This window comes from Meles meles, chromosome 17, assembly GCF_922984935.1.
Source record: "Meles meles chromosome 17, mMelMel3.1 paternal haplotype, whole genome shotgun sequence".
NCBI lineage: Eukaryota > Metazoa > Chordata > Mammalia > Carnivora > Mustelidae > Meles > Meles meles.
In genome coordinates this window covers 50961898-50976440 of record NC_060082.1, presented here as the reverse complement: position 1 = coordinate 50976440, position 14543 = coordinate 50961898, and the positions used below count along the sequence as shown (strand labels likewise).

The window sequence follows — 14543 nt, the reverse complement described above, 5'->3', positions numbered from 1 at the left end:
AGTACATACATTTCACTAAGAGATTCAAATTTCAGTCCGCCTAAGAGCTACCTGGGAATGTGTCTCGGCATGCTTATTTGGAGACACCACCCTTAAGAAATTCCGAACTAGCCCCTCTGAATAGAACCTATTCACCTGCATTTTAACTGGAAAAACACTGCTTCAGCCCAAAGGAAAGACTCTCAGGAGATGGCGCCTCCTTTCTGATCTGGAGATCAGCAGAAGACAGATCCTCAGGAGGGAATATTTTTCTGGCAAACCTCAAGTAACATCAGAAAAATTGAATATTGTACGTATATGTTTACTTAAGACTGTTTATACCCAGGAGAATACATTTGTACCTAGCACTCGTATGGGATTATATGTGAGGAATCTTAAGGGATATGCCTCACACTGTATCCTCTCCATGCTTTCCCTCGTTTCTTCCTTACGTTCTATGGATTTGGGAAGTAAGGAAGGCAGCGATGGCATGGAGAGCATGTAGGAGGAGAGGCAAGGGCAGTGTATAGCATCATCTCTGAGAACTGTAGGTGTCCAGGCACTGTGATGGAGAATATGCGTATTTTACTGTTTGGCAATGCTTGGTTAGCTATCAATGAACCAGAGCAGAAGACCAGAACGGAAACCATGACACCCACCCCAGCATAAGTTTGGGTTTCCTCCAAAGCCATTTCCCCGTGTATATGAACGCAGCGAGCTGGAGAGAAGATATAAGTGGCTTCAAGAAGCTTCCTCCACGCTCTAGAACCCAAGGTGACCATTTTTGAGCTGCTTCTCTCTACCTTTGGTCAGATCTACCTTCAGTTCCATGGGAGGCTTTGAGGGTCATCTATACCCAGGACTGTCTCTCTTCTTCTATGGACTTTATCATGCACGACTAGTCTCCAGGGCCTTAATATGCAACTACCCAGTCCAGTATCTGCCACGCTATCCCTGGAGCAAAGGACGATGGGCAAGACTGCAACAAGTATGCTATGTTGGGCTGGTGAAGATATTAAGCGCCTTCATTTTAGCAGCCCAAGAGCTGCATAACATACAGGGACAGTTTGTACTTATCAGCAAGATATACCATCAGAGAAACTTTTTGTACCGCAAACAGTGGCAACATTTCACTCTCTATATGGCCTTCTTTCTGAGCGGGTGTGTGGATGCGGTGAGCCAGAACTTGCTGCCCCAGCGGGGTGCTGCTCTGGAGCAGGGCGCCCAAGCCCTGGCCATGTTTCTGTTTCTGCCTCTGATGGTGTCTCACGTGCAGGACTCCGAAGGTGTGGAGCTGCAGTCCCACGTCCTGCTCACCCAGGCCATATTCCTGCTGGCGCTGGTGGTGGTCGCAGAGCTGTGGGCTCCCAACATGCTGCAGCTTTGGGTCATGAAGGCCTTTTTTTATATGCTGACAGGCTCTTGGCTGATTCAGATAGGCTTTATGCTGTACAAACCAATTTCTGGCTATAAATGGATGGACGATGAGGAAAACGACATTATATTTGTCACCACCTTCTTCTGCTGGCATGTGGCATTCATTGCCGTTTTGATGATCTGGGTCTACGGCTTCTCCGTGGTGTGGTATTGTTACATTTGTTGATGTCCGAACCTGGGCATCCAGGGGAGCCTGGGGAAGCCCAGGAGGGTTCCTGTCACCTGCACATTCTGAAACACCTGGATGAGAAGTTGTGGGAAGTGGAGGTGTTAGAGAGGAAGACGACCGAGGCAGCAGACTCTGCTGGGATGGACCTACCCCCCCCCCCCCCCGGCTTCTCTCAGCCTCGTTTGCTGAGCAGTGTGCTGGGACAGGCAACTGAAACACAAGAGGCATGTCACAATGACCTTGGTTCTCGGCTCCCGATGTATTTCCCCCACCTCCTCTCCCTCTCCTCAACTCCAGCCAAGGCATTCTCTTTGCCTTTCTCCTCTCTGTAATCTTCACATCTCCCCCTCCCCCCAGGAGAACATGAAAATAAATGTACTATATCTTCCCTTTGGGTCTTTATATATATCTTCACTCACCCAGGAGAATACCGACCACAAGTTACATTTAGTACATCATAATTCACCCATCATAGAAAGCACCTCCTCACCCTTTCTCTTTCTGGATCTCTTCTCTATGAAATCTAAACTGTTGTTTTAACTAGAAAGAGCTCAGAGAACAATTGTGGAATTGTTTTCTTATGGTTTGTCAAAGAGATCTTTTATTTTCAGCTTTATTGAGATTACCTAATTTACAAGCAATCGCACATATTTAATGTGTATATTTCGGTGAGCTCGGGTGTAGGTGACACCATGATAACATCCCCACACTCCTGGAAGGCAGCTTCCTCCGCAGGGTCTGGCACTACAGAGCAGCACCTTGCACACAGCGAGGGTGCAAAAGGCCCCGTGTGCTTCCAGGAGTGAGTCTCACTGAGTGTAGAGCCTGTCAGAGTCTTCTCGCTGGGTACATCAGCCCATTATTCTGCACACACGTCAATCCATTTCCAAGTAGTAGACTCACCTGGAACCACTCCTTTCTGTTCTCATGTGTCGTGAAATTCAGTGGCTTATTTATTCCACAAAAAAAATTTTTTTAATCCTCACAACTATCTTATCATGTAGGTTTATAGATGATAATCTAAGACTCAAAAGGTTAAAAAAAAAACAACTAGCTTAAGGCAGTCAGATATCTAGTTATGTCGCACAATGCTATGCCTGGGTGTCCACGGAGGTGGAATTCTAAGTAGTAGAGTTAAATTGTTGGCAACTTGCAAAACAATGTCTTTATGACTCCTGTTACGCTTCTTTCCCCGCTGTGCCCAGGATATGGACAATCTGTTAGGCTTCTCTTACTCTTGGTCACGATTATAATATCCAGGCTTAGGACAGAGTGAGGCTGGGGCGGGGGTTCTAGGGGGTCATCATCCTTCCGGTTTCCCTTTTGCTTCTAGTTCTTAGCAGAACTAGACATACCTGTCTTCCTTTGGTTCTGGCCTTCCTCTTCCTGGTTAATTTTCTAGTTCAACAGTTACAGTGTAGCAGGGGTGAATTATTGTCTGCTTGTTAAGGTTTTTACTCCGTGGTTTGAGGAGCTTGTGAGCATTCAGAGTTACTGCAAAGGGGGTGGTGCGTCCCAGTGTCATTTCAGGGGTGGTCACCAATGTCTGTGAATGCGGGATGGCATGCATGTGCCCAGCAGGCACCAACTCTCCAGGGAGGGTTGCAATCAGGTTGCACCAGTAGGGTATCCAATCAGGTAACAGTGCTGCTCTCCCCCAGAGAGAGCGGTGGTCTGTGGGGTGGAAATAAAATATTTCTTAGGCATTAGTTCAGCTTCTTTGCCTCTACTTGTGACCAGTGGAGCTCTGCAGTTCTCTCTGTAGGTTCTGCCCTGTTCCTGGTTGTCACTTCGGGGTCCCTTCCGCTTGTTTCTCCCTCACAATCTTGGGTTTTTTTCAGACCTCGCCAAATTTGCAGCTCATCCTTCCTCAACCCTAGCTGAACCTCTTCTAGTGTCCTGAGGTTGGGAAAGTAGGGAATCTGTTTTTCCTCTGCATTCTTTCCTACTAATATGGCAAACCCCTGTTTCCTACTTCACTCAGCCCTCCTATTTTTGAATTAAGAGCATGTTTTGGATTTTTTTAATCTAAAAATTGACTCTTCTTTTCTTACAGTTACAATCAAACCTCATCTTGTGGCAATGTCTGCCACTAACTGGGGAAGAAGTTATTTACAAGGGTGGAAAAGCAAAGCCTAATAGTAACATATTAATATTTCAAGATATTATCTCTCTACAAAGATAGAAGTTGAAGAAATACCAAAGCCATCTAGTGATAGATCTGTCCCTTTCTGAGTACTTTGAGCTCCTGGTAGATGCTGATGAACTCATCTCCTGTAGTAAATTAATGCCTCCCAATATTTTTATGTCTCACAATATGTACCTTTGAGGTAAAATAATAAATATTAGCACAGTCACAACACCACAGAGAATTATTACTAAGGGCTGATATAATGGCGGAATGGACAGACCTGATGTTTGGATGAAAGGGTCTTTCTGTTCTCTTCACATCACAGTAGGTATGAGCACTCTGAAAGTAATCCTTTGGATTTGTATCTTTGGATGTAAAACCTTTGGAATGTAAAACCAACTGAAGGAAGATAAATTTAGAAACGATAGCAACAGCAAAAAACCCCAGAGTTGTAGAGAGAAAGGTGTAATCTTCACCACCGCCCACCAGAGGGCACATTTTTACACGAGCCTGGAAAAGGTAATTGCTCTCCGTTTGGTGTTGAAATAGCAATTTAGAAAAAATGATGGGATGAAGAGGAGGGCAGAAAAATCCATAAGCAAGTGTTATCCAGGCATCTGGTAAACATAATGAAGGTCTGTTTGTTTCTTGTTAAACTTAGGTGTGTGGACATGAGTAAACACAGAAATCAAACACTAGGTATAGATTATAGATAGATAGATAGATAACTGGAAACATTGATATACAGATACATATGGTATATAGGTGTATACATGTATAAATATCTATGTATATATACATAGATAGATATGTGTGTATCTCAAAAACAAAACCGTGTGCAATGCCCTTTGAACTGAAATGGCTGCTGTTTTTTAGGAACTTTATAAAATAACCAAAATGCTTTTTTTTAGCTCATCACATAATAGACATGCATCAGATAGTTGGTGAATGAGTAAATAAAGTATCTAGTACAGGTGTAGCGCAGATGAAATGTTAGTTTAATTCTGATCTGCGTTTTGATGGATAAGTAGGAGTTTGTTAGAGGAGTTCTGGGTAAGAATTCTGAGGTCTTTTATGTTCCTCTGCTCAGACACCAAAGCCCAGCAAACACAACTTTAGCAGAGCAGTTCCAGGGATGGAATTTCATGGCCCAGGAATACAGAGAACACTACCACTTCCTGTCCCTTAGGATGGGTGGCTAAGGAAGAGCCACACAAAATTATTTAACGAGAAGTTTAATAATTTACTTTACAGTTTGAAGGCAGAAGATTATTAATGGGCGCTTACTAATTGAAGGGGAATATTGTTCCAAAATAACAAAAACATTTGCAATGACTTGTATTGTAGTTAACATTCAATAGGTTAGGCATACATTGGTATACTAATTATTAAATTTTTTAACTTGACATAAAAAATTACTTGTAATATTATTTAAAATTGCCATCATTTGTTCATTGTCTTTCAATAAAATCATGCATTTGATAAATCATGCATATCATAAATCATAGGGAAAAAAATTTCCTAAACAGATACCATTTCCATATTTTGTTAGTTGAAATTCCTTAGTCATTTCATATTATAAAATTTAAATTTAAATTTACCCACTCAACCAAAAGAAATAAAATTACTATTGCCAACTTCTTGAGGCTTCTCTGTACAAAACTCAGAATTTTTATATATATTTTAGGTCAAAGAATATAAGATCAAGACTAACCCTTTCTTTGTAGGATTATATCCATTTTTGTTGTTGTTGTTGTTGTTGTTTATTTTGTTTTTTGTTTTCTGGTTTTTTTTGGTTTTTGTTTTTATGTTTTTTGTTTTGTTTTGTTTTGCTTTGCTTTTTGTTTTCTGTTTTATTTTGGTTTGGTTTTGCCTTTGGCCAAGACTTCACTAATCACCAGTCACAAAAGATTGTACTTCTTGGGGTGCCTGGGTGGTTCAGTTGTTAAGCATCTGCCTTCAGCTCAGGTCATGATCCCAGGGTTCTGGGATGGAGCCCCTCATTGGGCTCCCTGTTCAGTGGGAAGGCTGCTTCTCCCTCTCCCACTCCCCCTGCTTGTGTTTCCTCTCTTGCTGTCTCTGTCTGTCAAATAAATAAATCTTAAAAAAAAAAAAAAAAGATTATACTTCTTATAACTTCAGTATCTTTCCTTAAAATGAATTGTTAGCCGGGCACCTGGGTGGCTCAGTGCGTTAAGCCGCTGCCTTCGGCTCAGGTCATGATCTCAGGGTCCTGGGATCGAGTCCCGCATCGGGCTCTCTGCTCAGCAGGGAGCCTGCTTCCCTCTCTCTCTCTGCCTGCCTCTCTGCCTACTTGTGGTCTCTCTCTGTCAAATAAATAAATAAAATCTTTAAAAAAAATGAATTGTTAGCTAAATAGGGTATATTAGTGAAAGTCTTTTCCAATTTTTATTCTCTTTCTGTATTACTGTAGCTAAATGCACCAAGACCTATTATGTACCATTATGTAGCATTTTAACCCCTTTATGTAGGATGAAATTGCACCTCCTTTGACTTTAAGAATTATGTGTATTGCATCGACCACCATTCTGAAGTCTTTGATTGAAATCTATTATATCAGCAAAGATGACAAAAATTGGGAGTCAGGTCTAAATTCTGCATGCTGCATCTTTTCCTCAGATAGCTAACAATGAGCAGTAATGCACACAAAGTTCTAAATCAGAAGGCACAGCTTTGCTTAGGAGAATTCTATTGTCTGTCGATATTATATCTAAAGCTTTCGTAGGTTAACACTGGGACAATGACTCTGTGTTACTTGCTTTACCTCTCCCTCACCCTCTTTCAGTGTCCCCTTTCCTCAATCACAATTTTTAGGTCTTTCTATTTGGGCAGGACCAAGCTTTCCATATGGTCTTCACAGCCATTTCTCAGCTGAACTGAACAAACATTACCCGGTACCTACTACTGCCGGGCACTACAGGACGTGGTGTACCACTTTCTCTATGCCATTTCCTTTCAGCTCATTTCACCCAATTCCTAATTAGTGTGATTTATTTCCCTACTGTTAAAAGAGGATGCCAGTTTGAGAGAACAGATTGCAAGGGGGCAGCTATTACAATTTATTGTCATCCAACTTTCTATGTGTTTAACAAACTTTCTTAAGTCCCTTTCCAGATGGCTCCATCCTCTCCCACCTTGTGACTTTCGAATCACTAAACTCAGCTTCCAAGGGTTTTGTAAACTGGTGGATATTATTTCGGCAGGCAGTATCTCCTGGATGTTCTGTTCACTGAAAACATCAGCCTACCAGAGTCTTGAATTCCCTTTCTCTGGAGGGCTGTCGGGCACTTGGTTATCTTATCAAACAATTCTTCGATTTTTCTGGTTCTTTTCCCATAGGAAGTAAATATTCAAATGAAAGACCATCACCTCTGTAAACCTTAGTCATTTAGCCAAAATTACTGAGAAGAGAGTCAATCAGTGTCATACCCAAGAAAGTGTTAAAAGACTTGAAAAGTTCTGGGATTGTTGGGAAGCCTGTCATGTCTAAAAAATCTTGTCCCAAAGAGAAGAACTTCAGAAGGTGGCAGGCATGTTAATAATGAACCACCAATAATTATTTACATTTGAAAAAGTGTTGTGCTTCCTTTGGTATATGTAAAGACCAAATACTCTTTTTTAAAGTGATTTTGATTTTTAAAGTGAAGAGATTTGTGTTCCAAGATGAGTTGGTAGCCAACCATATTTCTTCAATCAATTATCAGTTACCTCATTTGTTAGTCAGTGTAATACACACACACACACACACACACACACACACTCACGAGAGAGAGAGAGAGAGAGAGAGAGAGAGAGAGAGAGAGGGAGATATCAGGGCGAAGCTCTGGATGTCCTTTGGAAAAGAGCTATCACAACCTGAGCAAAGAAGAAAACAAACAAAAAACCTTTCCAGTCTCTTCCTAAAAGCATGGCATATATAACACTGATATATACACCCACGTTCCTTAACAGACTGTGCTTTCAGACTTGTCCTCAATGAAGCTGTGTGCAGCCTTCTCTACTCCTGATCACTCACCCACAGTCTTCCCTGCAGCTCAGAGAGGCTATTGGAGCTATTAACAACTTAATGGAGGGTTGTCGCTCCAACAATGGCAAGGACTAAAAGCCAACATCACTGGCTACAGGCATTTCAAGCATGATCCCTGACCTTTCAAGACCTTTTAGTTCCCAAAAGGAAAAGGAATCAGATGTCTCCCAAACATGTGTGATAAGAATCACGTGGGGTACCTGTACATTACCATGTCCTTCCTCTGATGACTCCGATTTAGAAGGCAGGGGTGGGGCTCAGGAATCCATATATTTTACAGGTGCCCCAAGATGATGATTATTCTCAGGCAAATACAGAAAATTTTTGAATTAGATAGATTTGAGTTCAAATCTCAGCTCTGATACTTAGTGGCTGTGTGTTGGGTCAGATCTACAATGCAATGATTTCCCAGATCTCTGGGTGTCTCCTTTACCCGAGTGTATCTTTACCCTGGAAATGGCAGCAGATCTCTTTAGCAAAGATTAGAAAAGAGATTCATAGTAATTTCCGAAAGAAGTCCAGGGGCTGAAAGAAGTCCAAGGGGTTTATTTTTAAGGCCATTCAAATGCATGTGAAGGGGCACCTGGGTGGCTCAGTGGGTTAAAGCCTCTGCCTTCGGCTCAGGTCATGATCCCGGGGTCCTGGGATCGAGCCCTGCATCGGGTTCTCTGTCCTGCAGGGAGCCTGCTTTCCACCCCCCTCTCTATCTGCTTCTCTACCTACTTGTGATCTCTGTCTGTCAAATAAATAAATCTTTAAAAAAAAAATCCAAATGCATGTGAAAAGTAGATATGATTTACTAGCATATTTGAAATAACATGGGCTCTTGAATCAAATGAGCAGACTAAAATCTGTGTTGTACTTCCTATCTTTCAGTGAAAGGGAAGTAATAACTTCTAGTTTGTGGGTTAAGAATCGAATTAGAACAAACTATAAATACTTAGCCTAGCTTCTTCCTCATGGAAGATATTTAAGATATTCTTGAATATCTTGAATATTCAAGATTCTTGATATTCTTGAATATCTTGAATATTCATTCAAGAATAGAATGTTTATTCTATTCCTTTTCAAAGCCAATGGATTAGGAAGTCACCCACAGCCAATCAGAAGAGAAACTATCTGGGAAAGAGGAGAGAGGGCAGAAAACACACCTGGATATTTGGTTGAATTTGCCAGCTTATCTGGAAGATAAGTCAACTCATTAAGCATTCACCAAGTACCTATTAAATTTCTAGAAGGATCTTAGACACAAGAGACACATTAGAAATAAATGAACAGATCCTTACTTCCCTGAAGCATAGAGTCAAGTTAAAGAGACAGAACTAAAACTCAGGACCTGTATAACTCGAAAACAATTTATGAAGAACTTGTCAATGCACACAAAATAGTATATGGACTAAAAGCCTAAGTATAGGAAGAGTCTGGTACATTCCAGGAGATCCAGGAGATGAGGTAACAAAGACTTATCTTCAGACTGAGGTCTACACCAGACATAAATAGGCTGCTTCCTGATAGAATCTGGAACCCCTTGGAGGGGGTGTCACTGCGTGTTCACAAGGGGTGAAGTTCTGTTGACTGGGGCCTAAAATTCTGCCTCCTAATCAATCACAGTGGCAGGGAAAGCATGGCAACATGAGCAATGCTGGTGAGTATCTAAAAGGGATGTTTCTGAGGCTTTTGTCTCCCCCTACATAAGGCAAAACTCTCACCTGCCCAGTCTTAAACCACGTGTGGCTTTTATGTTTCATGCCCTTTATTTTCTTTTTTTCCTCTTCTCCTCCCCAACTCCCACCCCCACTTTTTGCCACCTGATCTTTAAGAATAGGACAGAGTCCCAATCATAGAAGAGTAAAGCAACTAAGAAGCAAGAAGAAAAACACAGATTGGGCTATCACGTGCCATGTCTCCTCCAGGGAGAAGGCTAGCATGAGGTTTGGGATTACCCAATGATTTCATTTGCTCCCAGTAAATATTATTGTATGGAATGAATGTTGAAGGCCTGCCCAAATTACTAGGAAGTTTCAAGGCAGAACAGGTGAAAATAGAAACACAGGAATGAAGACATAGTAGGATAAGGAAGGGAAAGATGTGGAAAACCTAGTTTCTATACCCCATTAAGACTGTCTTATTAATGGCAAATTCTGTCATAGTCAAGCCCCTTGTCACCAGCAGCGTGTATAGCTATGGAACACAATCAATTGGGAAATTTCTGCCAAACCCCACTTTCCTGCATGCAGATTGTTTCAATAATCTTACTAAAAAATCCATGCCAAGCTCTCTGAATGATAAATCAACAATTGAACAAAAGCTCAAAAGACTGAAGAACTCTTGAAAGAACAATTCATTCAACTTTTATAGAGCTTAGATATTAATGTAAGCACTTTAGTGCCTAGGAGAAGAATATGAAAAGACAGAGCTCCTCATCTCATTGAGCTCAGTCTATTGAGGAAGCCAGATGATACATCAATGGAAGAAAACAGTGACTTGTTAATTATAATAATGGGAGATATAAATAATGGTGCAGGAGGGTAGCGATTGACTTCACAATTGTGGTAGATTCTACCATGATTGGTTCACCAAGAAGATGATATGTAAACCAGTTCTTGATGACTAGTGATTTGCAAAGCAAATGGGTTGAGAGGACATTTTAAGTGATGGGAATATGGGACCAAAGATAGGGAGATTGAAAGTGAGAGTGCATAGCATGTGTAGGAAAGAGCAATATCTTGGCTGGCAAACAGGAGGAAGCATGGTATGGTGCTGGCACACAACCCAAAAGCCAGATCTGGTGAAGCCTTAGATTTGTAGGACACTGAGTAGTTTGGGAAGGGCTTTAAAAATCACAGCATTAGAAGACTATAGTGGCAGTATATGGAAAGTGCTTGGAAGGGAAAGTTAGGGAGACCATTAGGTGAGAGATGATAGGATCTGAAAAAAGGACAGTGACTTAATGGATGGAGAGAAGAGGATAGATTCCAGAGATATGTAGGAGGAGAGACCACATAACATGGTCCTCCATTTCTTAGGGGAGTATTTGAGAGGAAGAGAAACAGAACAATGGGGTAATCAAAGACGATTTTCAGGGTTCTGATTTAGACAATTGAAAGAGTGGTGGTTCTAGTGATTGAGATTGGGAATACAGGAAAAAGATCAGGTTAGGAAACAAAATGATCAGATCAGCTTTGAAAATGTTGAGATGGAAGTGCTGGTAGATGTCCATGAAGGGATGTCCCATAGCTCATTGGATATTTAGAACTAGAGCCAAGGAAAGAAGTCTGAACTAAAAGCATATGTTTTGGAATCATTCATGTGGACTACATAAAATAGATCAGTGAATGCTTCTAAAAAGAAAAGCAGAGATATCTGTGTAGCAAAGGGCAAACCGGATATCTGCTGTATTGCAATAGTGTTTGATTTGGGGTTCCTATTCCTATTACACAAAGACAATAATGACCATCATCATGAAAAATGTTTAGTTTTCTTATATTATCATAACTGCACTCTAGCAGTTGCGAGTGGCACTTACTATTCTCACCAGACATTTAACTAGACTAAGAGATAGGACTAATATAGTATTTATATTGCTCATTTTATACATGGTCCATTATAAACTTTGGGTATGATGAAAAAATGCTGGGCATTGATAAAACAACTGGATTATTCACTTGTTGAATATTGGACATTAAAGAGCATACACAGTGAGTTAGACCACCTGACACAGTGGGTTAGAGCAAACTTTGAGGGTGCACAGAGTCCACCTGTGGTCTCTGTGCTTGGCTTCATGACATTCAACATTCATCCCCTCAGATTAAATTCCGCTACACAATGATCAACCCTGAAAGGCGTAATAAATACTTTGCATGACCAAATCAGTATTCAAAAAAGTTCTTGTTGGGTCTAAATCAACAGGTTGAAATTCAAATGTAATGAAAGTAAATTCCTGCCCTTGGTTTCTGAAAAGTGACTGCATGAATAAAGGATAGTGGAGATAATAGTGTAATACGGGAGCACCCAAAGCTAATCCCATTTTGGGCCACACCAATAGAACATATAAATGGACAAAGTTGTCTATGCTCTTCCCTGGGAAACATGCAGAGTGCTTGAGTTGCAGATGCTACTCTAGCCAGAGAGGAAGGACCTAGGTAGAAAAGAGGCCATTTGAAGAATGGCTGAAGAATTGTTTAGTGACTGAAGAGCCAGAGGGGTTGGAGGTGGACAGAAGGTTGAGATATTTTTATAAATATGGGAGCATCAACCCATTTAAGAGGACTTTTAGATGAATTCTGTTGAGCTTCAGACAGCAGAATTTCTACAAATGGAAAGAAGATAAAAGAAGGCAGTTTACAATAGGAAAGTCTTCCTAACAATTTCATTTCTTCATAAATGGAATGGGAAGCCCTCTGAGGCTGTGAGTTCCCCACAGCTGGCAGTGTTTAAGCAGAGCAATATTGCATAGGAGAGTCCTGGAGAGAGGGAAAAATCAAGAGAGATGACCCTAAAGGTCATCAAATTCTGAGATTTGGCCAAGTGAAATAATCTGTACTATTGCTTCGTTTTCTCATCCCAAAAATATCCCTGGTTCATAAGGTTTTATTAGTTTGCTTGTTTATTTGTTTGCTTTTTCTCCCCATGTAGAGATAATCGGTTCTACAAATCTTATAATTCTGCTAGAGGATGAAATCTTTGCCGACTTTTTCAACACATTTCTTTCTCTTCCGGTAAGTGTTCCCAGAATTGAATTCAAATGTTTCCTCAATAGCCAAATAGTGAATCACACTGAGCTGAGTACATTTTAAAAAATAAATAAATAAACTACTAACTCAAGACTATTTAAATTTGAGCAAATAAGTAGGAATCAGAATCTCCTTTAAAATCCCTGGGAGTTTCCCATTACTGATAAATCCCAAACCCTCAGCTTTCTGGGTTGCCTTGGCTTGTCTGGTTATTTCCCATCACATCCTCTGCTGGCACCCAGATCTGCAGGGACAGCAACTGCACCCTCACGGAGTATACCTGGCCTTCTCTCCCCTCTGCACCCCTTCTTGGCTGTGTTGTTAACTTTTATAATTCCACCTACCAAAGTCTTTTTTTTTTAAGATTTTGTTTATTTATTTGAGAGAGAGAGAGTGAGAGCATAAGCAGGGGAGGGACAGAGGGGAAAGAAGAATAAGTAGACTTCCCATGTAGGGCTCAGTCCCAGAATCATGACCTGAGCTGAAGGCAGCCGCTTAGCCCACTGTGCACCCAGGCGCCCTACCACCTACCAAAGTCTTAACCATTTTTCAAATCTCTACTTAAATCCTATTCTTGAGGAATTTCTATCTCCTAATCAGAATTTATTTTTTCCCTGCCTCTGAGTCCATTGGCACTTTCCAACCCTGTTGTATTATACGGGTGTATCTCTCCCATTTAATTGTGAGACGGTGAATTCCTACAGGACAAGGACCTTGGATTACGTATTTTGCTCTATTTTTCTTACCAGGTGTTTGGCATCTAGCACTTTCTGAGCTGTTGCCTGAAACTGAACATGTATTTCCTTAACCCGTGCAACTAAAATCTGAAACATCAAAGTATTCTTAGATCCAAACCTAGACTAATCCCATAAATTTTTTGGTTTAAGTTTCTGGTTATATCTTAAAGTTGGTGCCTTATAATTTGTGGCTCAGTGTGTCCTTTCCCATGCAACACTACTATTAAAATGTGAAATTCATACAACTGGGGAAAAAACATTTTATAATACCTCACAAATATTTATTGCATAGTTACTTTGTGCCAGCCAGTGGGCTTGGTACTGGGGATACAGATATTAATGATGCCATTGCTGTTCTCAAGGAATTCCCAGTCTAATGGAGAGTAATATTTAAGGTAGTGCAAAAAGGGTTCTGGGTGACATGATAGGAGTGTCTAGAAGGCAGCAAGAGTATAAGTGCATCAGAGCTGGTAGGTCAGGAAGGGCTTCCGTGAATAGAAGACACAAGCAAGTTTTTAATGAAGATAGCATATTTGACAATTGGCTGGGGAACAAAATGGGGAGAAATATGTGAATAAAGAGGTAGGAGGAAAAGATGGGGGTGGGGGAGGGGTTGAGTATTAAGAAGCAGAGACCTTACAAACAGAATGGAGTAAGTAAAGGCACCAGGGAGAACAATCCTGTGGTACTTGGGGAGAAACTCTAAGCAACTAAGACAGGCTGAAGAAGAAGTTGTGACAGGCAGACACAGCAAGACACAAAATGGCACGGATGGACTCTGAGAGCAGGCAGGCATCATCCTGAAGGTACTAGAGAGCCATCGAAGGGTTTCAAGTAAAGAAGTAACATGACCAGACTTTGATTTGGGAAAATTATTTCTGCTGAAGTCTGATCTTAGGTTGCTGGGCTGTCTGGGGGATCATGATAGAGGCAAGGAGACTAGTTAGGAGATTATTTCAGTGAGGGAGGTCTAAACACAAGAGAATGAAGAGAATGGAACAAATAAGAGATTTTTTAGGAAGAAATATATTAGACTTGTCGCTGTTTGAATGCAGGGAGAGTTGGTACCTAGGGGAGGAGTCAGGTGCTACTGTCTTAATGAAAGTTTACAGAAGTAATCGTGAGGCATTCTCATTAATTCATCAACACAATTTATGCAGCCTATACTAATGTTCTAGAAATGGTGAGAATGGTGTGGAAAGTAGAATGCCAGCCAAGAATGTAAGAAAGTCTTGGCCATTTAGGCAGCTGTGGTCTATGTAGAGGGATAGTATTAGGTCCTGTTGAATACCACTGTCAACTTATAATT

At 41.0% G+C, this 14543-nt stretch overlaps 2 protein-coding genes across 2 annotated transcripts in view; both read left to right on the top strand.

Annotated features, from left to right (window-relative positions):
• The first annotated feature begins 808 nt into the window (after positions 1-808).
• LOC123927575 (transmembrane epididymal protein 1-like) lies at positions 809-1582 on the top strand. Its single transcript, XM_045982273.1, has one exon. The coding sequence runs from the start codon at positions 809-811 to the stop codon at positions 1580-1582; it is 774 nt and encodes a 257-aa protein (XP_045838229.1).
• A 7814-nt stretch (positions 1583-9396) lies between these two features.
• RGSL1 (regulator of G protein signaling like 1) overlaps positions 9397-14543 on the top strand; it is a 78737-nt gene continuing 73590 nt past the window's right edge. The window contains exons 1-2 of the mRNA XM_045983529.1: positions 9397-9409; positions 12400-12482. Of these exons, the coding sequence (XP_045839485.1) occupies positions 9397-9409; positions 12400-12482 (96 nt within the window). The remainder of the gene's footprint in view (positions 9410-12399; positions 12483-14543) is intronic.

What these genes read in the sequence shown, in the direction of transcription:
- LOC123927575 (XM_045982273.1), top strand. Translation starts at nt 809, where the DNA reads ATGGGAGGCTTTGAGGGTCATCTATACCCAGGACTGTCTCTCTTCTTC.